Source organism: Ctenopharyngodon idella, chromosome 10 (assembly GCF_019924925.1).
Source record: "Ctenopharyngodon idella isolate HZGC_01 chromosome 10, HZGC01, whole genome shotgun sequence".
NCBI classification, from domain to species: Eukaryota; Metazoa; Chordata; class Actinopteri; order Cypriniformes; family Xenocyprididae; genus Ctenopharyngodon; species Ctenopharyngodon idella.
Genome location: NC_067229.1, coordinates 1,592,981 through 1,604,381, shown reverse-complemented (window position 1 = coordinate 1,604,381; position 11,401 = coordinate 1,592,981). Strand labels below are relative to the sequence as shown.

Here is an 11,401-nt window from a genome sequence, read left to right as displayed (position 1 = left end):
ATAGTCTGTTTAAACTGCGTCATGAGTTAACATGGTCATTCCCGTTATTCAGAACCATTTGAGCTCTCTAACTTGTACTACTAAATTAATATGATTGCATGTGTTGAAATTTAAGGATTTTTTTCTTTAAAGGGGCTTAGTTGCCTTTCAGGGATATGTTAATTAACTTATTTAATTATAGTTTGATTATTTACACAATCAGTTTGCTTAGTGAGTGATTCAGAGTTAATTTTCATGGGGGATGTCAACTTGAAGCTATTTTTACCTTTAATTAATTAAAATGTCTTATAATATCTGTAATTTCAACTACAGGGTGTGGACTAGTGGGACAAACTAATATCACAAATCATAAGGAAATTCATAAAATCAATACTTCATGTTTGTGCTGTTGTTTTCCCATCAAAAATTATTCAACTTTCTGGATGTTAATAACATGAAGAGACTTTTGTTAGTTAAAAACATCTGCTCAAAGCAAAAATATTTTAAATTCACTTATATGCTAAAAGAAAAAGAAAAAACATGATTTTCATATACATTAATATTATATTTTGTATCCAATTTATTAAAAAAGTGATAGGGTCATGAAAAGATACTAAATGACTCGATCCATTTGTTAATATTCCATTCCTTTAGGTCACGTGTTTCGTTACTTTATATAATAATAATAATAATAATAATAAAATAAAAAGTATAGCAGTAGGCTATTATATACAAAAACGTAAATTTGGGTTGTTTTTGTTGGCGCTACTGTTCAATTTAATTTTCTTTCCCGCCACAAAAATACAAACGTCAACGGTCGCGCACGCAGTGAGGGACACCAGCAGCGTCGTCGCGAAGACTGGCGAAGTTGAAAATCATCGATTATTTCTGTATAAAGTTGTCAATTCTTATCTTGAATTCACTCCTGAACGAAACACTAAGGTTATTTAAGTAACTGGTCGTCGAAATCAGCATTCAGGTGGAGGTGAAATGTATGAATAATACGGGCGGCTTGGTGAGTACCTGAAAATGTTTGCATTTGTTCGAAAACTAAAGTGGCAAAGTTTTCTTATTACGGTAGTTAAAGGGGTTTCTGTAAGACAAAGGTTTATTTTCCGTAAGCTTTTCATCTTCATTTAATAAAAACGTCATTCAGTTTTGGTTTTAAAGCGATGGTGCGTAGGCAAAAAGGTGGCCTGTTTAAACATGGTCGTGCCTCGTGACTTATTTTGAATAGAATTATTTAGTAATGTTGAGGCATTCTTTAATGAACTCTTGATGTAAATGACAATATTCTTTCTTTTATTAAGATTTCTTGTGACTGCTCGACAGATCAGATTGCATATATACTTTATTACACGTTTCTGGATCAAGATTGTCGTTAGATCAATCTCAAGGCAAGTCCTCCCATTAGGCCCACCTTCAACTAATGAAATATCAACAACAAAAATCTCTATTTCTTTTGTTTTTTCTTATGTAAATTATGTAAATTTTCGTATGTAAAAGTTTTAAACTTGTTAGTATTATTCCAAGCCTGTAAGATCAGCCGAAGTGCAGTCTGCAGTCTCCTATCAATGTAAACTCAACGTAAATTACGTGTTTTCTTTTATTAAATATTTTATTTTGGTCTTTTTTTTTTTTTTACAGCGGGTTTTCTTGGATAATTGGCATTGTTACACATGTTTAAGTAAAGCTCAAATTGCAAATATTGATCTCAGCTAAGAACTCTAGATCTTTATAGCTGTCAAACCTTTGGTCTGTTTGTGAAAACCATTCACATTAAGTGAAAAATTAATCACCGTTGTCATTTAATTATGTGAGATCAAAGTAAAAAATAACCTTAATCCAATGGTTAGTGTAATAAGCATTAGAAGTATAGCATATAAACCTTTGGTTTGGAGCGCCACCTAATGGTTGATTGATACCAAATTCAGTCCAAAAACGTTACTCTGTAAAGATGGCTTGACTTTAGTTTTTCCTAACAGTTTTAACAACTGTTTGTAGGTCTGGGACTCCAGTGTTCAAGGTCAGTAGGCACATAATGCTATTTATAAGTTTCTCATGCATTCTTTCTCTTCTCAAAGGGGAAGCAGCCTGTTGGGACATTGAGACGTCCGTTGGAGGTGAGTATTTTTGGGGTTAATCCTCTTGTGTAACCGTGTACTACTGAGATTTATAGTGATGAGTAAATGCTAAATGAGTATGTTTTCTTGTAATGCAGTACTGATACTGTGACAACACAAAAAGTTCCAAGCAAAAGATGCTTCCATGCGAGCATTGGTGGTTCAGTGGTAGAATTCTCGCCTGCCACGCGGGAGGCCCGGGTTCGATTCCCGGCCAATGCAGTAGCTTGTTTTGAACATCTTTTACACACTTAAAAACGAGTTCTTTTATTTTGTTCAAGTGTGTGGTGTTATGACTTAAAAACAGGGTCCAGATTGAACTTTTTAGTGTGCCAATCTGTAGGCTTGTTACAGTATACGGTAAAGCTGGTTAGCATGAGGAACGATATTAATATGAAAATGTATGCCAGTTTAAAGGGGGGTAAGCATTACTGTGTGAAAATTATGATATTGTGGCCAAGTCAGATTTTTATATCTGCCAATTTGAATTAAAAACATTTAAACACATTTCGGTTCATTTAAATTTCTTTTTAATTTTTGTTTAGAAATAAGGAGTGCTTCAACATAAGAGATTCATCAGGAGACCTCAACTTAAGAAGTTTTCAAGGTAAGATTTGAGTTAAAACCGTGTTATGTTGTCACTGCAATACTACAAAACCTGTTTTCCCTCTTTTTTTAATATGAATATACCCAAGCGTTGTAGCAAATGGGCACAGTGACACCTATGCCATCACTCCTCGTTAGTATAGTGGTAAGTATCCCCGCCTGTCACGCGGGAGACCGGGGTTCGATTCCCCGACGGGGAGAAGTCACTTTTTCTCTACACGTATTCACTGGAGAACTTTCATTTTTAGACTCCCCTTTGTAGATGTAAACCTACGATCACAAATTGTTTAATTCTTAAAATAGACAACATCTCACTTGTAGATAATTTCACTTAAGTAAAGAAAAAGATCTTTGCTACTCTTTTACTTGACTTGTTTTTCAAGGATTTTGAATGTCCCATTTTGTTGTCTCACTGACTTTAAAGACAGTGGTTAAAATCAACACTATTGTGTTTTTAAACACCCATTTCTAAGCTTGCTCTCCCAGGCCGGTTAGCTCAGTTGGTTAGAGCGTGGTGCTAATAACGCCAAGGTCGCGGGTTCGATCCCCGTACGGGCCAGCGCTTTTGTCTCTGCGACCGTTTTGTTCATATTTTAGCTTTGAAATTCTCATTCATAATAAGAGGAATAATTGAACAGGGTCATGTGTGGATTTGTTGGCAGTGGTTAAAGCTCACTGAGAAAATGAAAATTCATTAACAATTTAAGAGGTCTTATTTGTTAACATTAATTAATTAGCTAAACATGAACTAATAATGAGCAATTTTTTTTTACATCATTTACTAATCTTGCTTTATATTTAAATATATAGATTTTATATTTTCCATTTTAATTTTAGTTCAAGTTAGGTAATTTTGTTGTGTATATTTGTCATTTATATTATTTCTTTTAAAATATGTCCATATAGTTTTTATTCAATTTTATTTTAGTTTTAGTTATTTTAGTATCATTCATGTACTATTATAATTTTTATTAATATTTTGAATGAAATTGAGTTTTAATTTTAGTTAATTTAGTTATTTTCGAGAAATTATTTTAATTTATGAGAAATGTTGCCTTGTAAGTTTTATATTACTATGTTTTTAGATTTTATTCTTATTTCAAGTAACAGAAATGTTTTTTTTTTTTTATGGTTTTAGGTAAGAGACCCACTAGGTGGCAGTGTTTATCAGTAATCTTGATATAAAACAATGCCAAATGCTTAAGTAGAAATGTCTGAATTTCGCTCTAGTAAGTTTCCACAGACTGGAACATCAAGCAACATTAATGAACGTTCTGCAAAATGAAAAATTTTGCCCCGTGTGAGGCTCGAACTCACGACCTTCAGATTATGAGACTGACGCGCTGCCTACTGCGCCAACGAGGCTTGATGTGCATGTGTGCAGTTTCTCCCTATGTTACACGAGGTGCCGTTTTTCCAACTCATCAGGTAAGCCTGAGTTTACATTTCAGTTACAGTTGCACTTGATATGTTTGTGTGCGTATCTACCACAATCTCAAGAGCTAGTTTGTGAAAAAATGATTGAGCAACAATAGACCAGTTTAAACAATGAGATCCATGCTCTTCCACTAGAGGGAGCCAAAGCGAACGGCCACTTTGAAAGGTGGCCTTGAATAGGTCAATGTGTTTTTTTGGCCTAAGGTTTGTGTCAAAAAACCCCTTTGATAAGAACACGGCATCTCCGTGTGCCACGTTGTCACATGCTGTGAGCAAATACAGCGTTGGTGAGCTCGTATCTTTCTTTCTGTTCAGCACAGCTAGCTGTGCACTACACTGTTTGAACATCATGTCAGGGCTTAATGCCTCGCTGGGCTACTTCTTAGCTATAGTAGGTGTAAGTGCGGTCGGAAGGGTGCTGTTCGCCCGATGGAGGCCGCGATGGACTTTCCTGACAGAGTTCATCGCCGCCTTCGCACTCGCCGCCTGTAGGCTTGAAGTGGACACCATTGCGGAGGTCGGTCAGTGGGCCGGTGCGCTTGGGCCTGACGTGGCCATCACTATGCTTTTCCTATCCATCACCGTTCATGCCATCATCATGCAAGGCATAAGCGGAAATCCATCGGTGACTTTAATGGAACTCCTCCAGAAAGACATCAGTGCCGTGGCGGGCGTCCTCAGCGTCGCCGCGCAGTTACTCGGTGCATACTTTGCGCTCGTAGTTGCCGGTAAGTACTGGGAGATGGAGCTGACCGACATGCACATGATCAAGAATCTGATGATGGCCGAGTGCAGTACGTCGCTGCGGGTCCCGCCACTACAGGGAGTGTTTGCTGAAGCCCTCGGCGCCATGACCTTTCACCTGGTTTACCTCGCCCTGAAGAACCGGTCACAGCTGCTGAGGATTCCCATATTCGCTCTGCTGCTGACATTCATCGCCTATGCAGGTGGGTTTGCTTTGGACAGTGATTGGCAGAATGAAGTTTACATTTAAAGTGCATATATTAAATACAAATTGTAGATTTAAAATGCATATTATTAAACTAAATTAAAAATTGTATATTTTAAAAATAATGACTGTGCCATTAGAATGCATGTTTTACACAAGGATTGTAAATTAAAAATACATATATTAAATTAAAAATTGTAAATTTAAAATGCATATATTAAAGATTGTAGATTTCAATTGCACATGTAAAATTAAAAATGTTAGATTTCAAGTGCATATATAGAATAATGACTGTGCAATTAAAATGCATATTTTACACAAGGATTATAGATTTAAAATACATATTAAATATGGATTATGCATTTAAAATGCATGTACTGAAGAAGGATTGTATATTTCAAATGCACATATTAAATTAAAAATTGTAGATTTAAAATTAATACATTAAAGATTAAATACATTAAAGATAGATTTCAAATGCATATATTAAGGATTTTGCATTAAAAAATGCATATATAAAATAATGACTGCAATTAAAATGCATATTTTACACAAGGATTGTAGATTTAAAATACAAATTAAAAAAGGATTACGTATTTAAAATCCATATATTGAATACGGATTTTAGATTTCAAATGCACCTAGTTTAAATATTGTAGGTTTCAAATGCATATAATACATTCAAAATTGTAGATTTCAAGTGCATATATCAATGACTGCAATTAAAATGCATATATTAAATAAGGATTGTAGCATTCAAATGCATATATTTAGGGGTAAACTAGCATGTACATGAACTTAATAATATACAAAATAAATAGCATTTTTTGAAATACACACTGAAGTTAAGTCCTGTAAGGGCTGCACTGTGTTACTCTGGAGAACATCATCACTCTTTATTGGCAATGATGTGGTGAAGTATTATTTTTAACGCCTTCGTTCCTCACAAATTTCTCTGTCACACTAGGAAACAACTATACATCTGGATATGTGAATCCATCCCTCGCTTATGCCCTAACATTCACCTGTCCTGGACACACTTTCTTAGCATACTCTCTCGTCTACTGGCTCGGGCCTCTTATTGGTAAGTCCTTGTAAATGTCGGAAATATTTATTAATACCAATTATTCAAATAATACATTCAAAGTTTAAGTCAATGTGTAGAATTAGACTGTTCAGTAAACAATTACACCATGTATTTTTCAGGCATGAGTCTTGCGCTCTTCCTGTATTTGGGAAACATCCCACTGCTGTTCAGCAGGAATCTACTTTACTCCAAGAAGGCACGTTTCCGGGTGCCCAAAGGGAAAACTTCTGAAGACAAGACAAACTAAGACGACTGACAGACATTAAAACCAGCACTGATATGGTCTCTTTGTAAAACAGATTTTACTGTCACAAAACATGGTTAAATGTTAAATCTGTTCGACTGGGTTAAGGTGCAGCCAGTTGCAACAAACCCCTTAAGTTACGAAAACACTTTGTCATTACATCAGGTGTCTACTTAAATCTATCCTGTTACACAGAGTAAAAATGTTGAGTTTGTTCTAGTTGTCAGATGTGAAATTTCTACTAATATCCATGAGCCAAAGAATAGACAAGCCGGCTTAAGTTATATGGACATTTAATTTAATATATAGCAAATAATATTTAAGAGCAGGTGGCATTATACGTCAGTTGTACAATTTAGTACCTGATTGGCCGGTTTGCTAATGAAAAAAGAGACAAAGGGTAAAAAAGTAATTGCATATAAAAGTTAAAGTATGAACATTGGGATGCGTTGTGTATAAATGGCACTCATAAAACATTGCAAGTGTGCCACAATGTCACAATAGCTACAATAAATACATTTTTTTAGTCTTCCATAATTGCTGGTCTTCTTCCTTCCGGCCTGTTTAGAGAATATAGAATAAACAAAATATCTTATCAATTAGAAAATGCATTTGCAAAACATGACATTTGTTGAAAAAAAGCTTGTCTACACTTCAAACAACAATAGCCTTTATCAGTGTTTTGAGTGCAGCCCAGAACAACTGATAAACTAGCACTCTTGATTTATAATTTGGATTCCAAAAATAATTGCAAACATTATTATTCTGTAACTCGGGTGATTTTTAACCAAACTCTTTTTTTAAGTTAGGCTTGTGAATTAATCATCTGTTGGTAGGTCCATCTTAAAGCCCAAAGTATACTTTGGTTTTTATGCATTTTAGTATGCGTGACGCAAATTTTGTCACCAGACCGTGCACTGCCCGATTTTTGTGACTGCACGTACTTTGTTGCTCATGTGCATTGAATCTGTTTTGCAGTACTCAGTTGTTCCATAAGGTGGCAACACTGGCCTGGGCCATTGTTTCACGGTAGAAAACGAAACTAAAGAGACAGAACAACATCAACAAAACAACATCAACAAAATACCAGAGACTTCAGCATTGAGGCCTGCATTGACAAGCGCTTGTGGGAGGGGTTTATTATGATATAGCCACAACTTTAGATAAAAAAAAAGACATTTTTATCGGTCATAACTTCTGGAAAAATAGCACAGACACTGGACAAAGATGAAACTTTCTAAAGCTTACTAGAGCGTTTCAATACTTTGAAACGCTACATGTTCGACTGTACACATGCGCTAGCGTATGCATAAAAAATGAAGTATACTTTGAGCTTCAGTCTTTCTAATAACATTTTAGGCTTTTCCACTGCATAGGATGGCTCGGTACGTAACGGTACGGCTCGCTTAAATAGTACCACCTCGGTTGAGGTTCCAAGCGTGCCTAGTAATGTTCCCAGAATGTTCAGAGACGGTCATGATGTGGAGTTCTTTTAAGGGTTGGGGGGGACGTTATTTGGCGGACCTTCACAGAACATTCAGGACATTCTATGAACGTTTAGGGAACAATCCCTTACGGAACAAAAATATATGGGAATATACTGCAAAATATAATGCAATATATTACATAATACATTTCCATATATGGGAAACTAGTGCTTATATTTTTCATAAAAAGTCTATAACATACTTTGATTAAAATTTCTTAATGGTTGTGTAAAAAAAAAACACCCTTTTTACCTTCTAAAACACTCTTTTTTACCTCAAAAACAGCTCTGTTCGCAGCGAGCCGTTTCGGTGCATGTCCCTTTAAATGATAATGAGCTACTGTTCACCCCACCCCTATCTTCCGTGAACGGGCTGTTAACACTATTTGTCAAGTATTGCATTGAACTCACCATTCTTATTTATGCAGTTATAAATGCTCAAAAACGATTAAAATACATTTAAAAAATTACTTGTTAGTGATTAACTAACAACTTTATAAACCTTATTGTAGTGTTGCCATGTTATCTTTACATAAAATGTACACAGTTTGTAATAAGACAATCACCTTAATGCAATGTTCATTATAAACGTGCAGTTATGAATTACAGTGAGAAGGTTTCTAAATGGAAATGACGACATATATGTTTGTTCGACTGTATTATTTTGATAATGAACAAGCTGCGATGTCACGTTTGCAGTGCTTTGTTGTGTGTGCGTGAGGCGCCGGCGCGATCAAACGGCTGTCTTTGCGAGGGACTTGCCTCCTCGTCATGGCAGCGGTTCGTGGCCAGGTCAGATTGCGGCACAGTTTGTTGTCGTTTGTTTGTTTCGTTTCAAAAACAAAATTAATCCACTGCATCTTCAGTGGCTCAGATGTCGAGATTAAAGGACGACATTCTAATATCCAATAACAAAACTACACCTGAGCGGCGTCGAAACAATGGCGGTCTGTTTACAGCTCACTCAGGGCGGGTCTATGCTAAAACGGCAGTGTTCGTCAACAGTCGTGGGAGGGGCCTGTGCAAGTTTACATCACTTTGTCAAGAATCTGTGAACGGCTTGATCTGACAAAGTGCTTATGATTTGTGGGATTAAAAAAAAAGCACTGGGTGGATTTTTATCATTATAGGATGGTTGTGTAGACACACTGCCAACGCATTTTTATGTCCAAACACCCTGTAAAAGTGAATTTTGCATCTGATGTCCCCTTTAAAGGGGGGGGTATAATGCTATTTCATGTATTCTGACTTATTTACACTGTTAAAGAGTTGGATTCTCATGCTAAACATGGCCAAAGTTACAAAACACGAGTTGGACGTATGACAGAGTATTTCTGTTACAAAAATTCTCTTCCAAATCCTTACAGGATTCAGACTTTTTTTTTCGAGTATTGGCCTGAGTGACGTAAACTGGGGGGGAAATTCCTTGTACGGGCACTTCTCCCGGAAGGGCGCACACGTGGACCTGAGCGAGAGCGCAAGAGCACGCTTTTGTATATGTATTGTGTGTGTTTAAATACAGTTGTTTAGCTGACCATTGATAGCTTGTAGACGAGAGTAACTGTGAGTACTTGTGACTCTAGCTCCACTCACAGGACACGCCTCCAGGCGCTCGGCTGTTTCGGAAATACTCGGTACAGCGTATGTATCTTTTATAAATATGATTAAACTAAAGACTTTTTGGAGATATGAAGGATGCACTACTACTCTATAGGTACTCAAGATTGGCAGAAACTGTGTGTGATACCCCCCCTTTAAGTAAAATGTGTTCTTTTAACAGAAAAGCTCTGATTAGGGTTTAAATTGTGGAAATCTGGCAACCGTAAGCATGAGTGCTTGTAAAAACACTTTTGTCTCCTTTATTCGACAAAAACAAAAAGTGATTTCAAAAGAACATGGGCATCAGTTATACAATTTTTATTCCCAGTAAACTTTCAGTGTGTCTTTAAACATGTGTCAGCATTTTTTATGTTATTTAGCAGTTTATATTTTTATAAACATTGCATGTACATACTTCACTGTTTCATCAGTCTTATAAACGCATGTAAAATGCATCTGCAGTTCCTCAAACTCATCACTAGAGGTCATTACACCATCAGATTGCACTGTAATATTTAATCTGCCACTCTAAATACAATTTATATAAAATATATAAAGTATCAACGCTAAAATGAATATTTCGGCAGAAGCCACTGGCTCTTTCTTGTACATGATATATTTCTTTCATCAAACAGTGTGGCTCCATATTTTATAAATCCATTTACACCTACATATTAAACCTCTTGTTGATTTTATTGATAACTGTATTTGAATACAAACCCTTTCATATATGAAATATTGTGACTATGAAATAGTCCCTGACTTATCTTGGAGTTTTAATCTGTCAATTTTATATTTACAGATTAAAACTCCAAGATAAGTCACAATATTTCTGTTATCTGTTTCCTGTCTCCTCTTGTGGATCTGATGTCATAAACCAGAACGCCAACTGTAGCCACGCCCACCAGAGCAGAGACTACCAATCGGATCACAGCTTCAGTAGAACCACAGCTACAGACGTGGACTTCTGTGGAAAACCAATTAAAGCAATATTATTGCTTTTATAAAACGGTTACCACACAATACAAATAAAAGCCAAAAACTGTGTATCAATGCAACTTTCATGAAGTAAAATCTTTAAAAGGCTTCCTTCCACTGGAAAAAATAGTCCCTGACCGTGAACAGCAACAGAAGTTACATTTATTACACCATTAGATGGCCGCAAAGATTGTCTTTATGAGCGAGTCGCTCAGTCGCAAAGACTTTTATAATATGCCTACTCACCATATACAGAAACATTGAATGTTTTTGATGACAGTTTAGCTGCGATTATCTTTACTTCATAGAGTCCAGCATGTTCAGTTGTGATGTTTGTGATGGTCAGAGATCCAGTTTGATCATCCAGCTTCAGTCTGTCTCTGAATCTCCCATCAGGAACATCATATGTGGAGAAGATTCCTGCCTCCCTGTTGATTTTAGCTATGAGAGACTTTTCAGCTCCAAATTTCCACAGTATGTCATCATGTTTATGTGGTTCAGTAATATCAGTGTGAAGAAGCACAGAATCTCCCTCCATCACTGACACTGACTGTATTTCATTTGTTTCAGCACCAAACACACCTGAAGAACACAAACAGGAACATATTAAGACTTCTGTTGGTTGACAAAGCCCAGCGTCAGTTTTGTTTAAATGTGAACTGATACAAAATGTGAAGAGAATCCTATTAAATAATGCCGACCTAAAGATAGGTTGAAACAACTCAGCAATTTTTAGAGTGAAATGCAAATTCATTATTGTAATTTCCATTATTCAGATCTCACAATTGTAGTTTTAAGTTCAATTTCAAGTTTAATTTGATTGAACTGTTTAGAACTGCAAGTGAAAATCATCTTAGCTTGTTACTGATATTAAGACGTGAAAATGTTTTCTAACTTACAGATCAGTCGCCGC

The 11,401-nt window shown here is 36.0% G+C and overlaps 1 protein-coding gene, 1 long non-coding RNA gene, 4 other non-coding genes and 1 pseudogene across 6 annotated transcripts; 5 read left to right on the top strand and 2 right to left on the bottom strand.

Annotated features, from left to right (window-relative positions):
• Positions 1–470: 470 nt before the first annotated feature.
• Positions 471–2,714, top strand: LOC127521070 (uncharacterized). Its single transcript, XR_007932270.1, has 3 exons — positions 471–994; positions 2,064–2,102; positions 2,648–2,714. It is a non-coding gene; the product is annotated as an uncharacterized LOC127521070 (long non-coding RNA).
• trnag-gcc (transfer RNA glycine (anticodon GCC)) lies at positions 2,254–2,324 on the top strand. Its single transcript has one exon. It is a non-coding gene; the product is annotated as a tRNA-Gly (tRNA).
• Positions 2,715–2,836: 122 nt separating the features above from the next.
• trnad-guc (transfer RNA aspartic acid (anticodon GUC)) lies at positions 2,837–2,908 on the top strand. The gene has a single exon. It is a non-coding gene; the product is annotated as a tRNA-Asp (tRNA).
• A 285-nt stretch (positions 2,909–3,193) lies between these two features.
• On the top strand, positions 3,194–3,267 carry trnai-aau (transfer RNA isoleucine (anticodon AAU)). Its single transcript has one exon. It is a non-coding gene; the product is annotated as a tRNA-Ile (tRNA).
• Positions 3,268–4,000: 733 nt separating this feature from the next.
• trnam-cau (transfer RNA methionine (anticodon CAU)) lies at positions 4,001–4,073 on the bottom strand. The gene has a single exon. It is a non-coding gene; the product is annotated as a tRNA-Met (tRNA).
• Positions 4,074–4,380: 307 nt separating this feature from the next.
• On the top strand, positions 4,381–6,962 carry aqp12 (aquaporin 12). The gene is made up of 3 exons (XM_051910208.1): positions 4,381–5,092; positions 6,062–6,178; positions 6,301–6,962. Exons 1-3 carry the CDS (start codon positions 4,495–4,497, stop codon positions 6,426–6,428), a joined length of 843 nt encoding a protein of 280 aa, XP_051766168.1. The 5' UTR covers positions 4,381–4,494; the 3' UTR covers positions 6,429–6,962.
• A 2,851-nt stretch (positions 6,963–9,813) lies between these two features.
• The window catches only part of LOC127520208 (uncharacterized), a 76,589-nt pseudogene continuing 75,001 nt past the window's right edge, over positions 9,814–11,401 (bottom strand).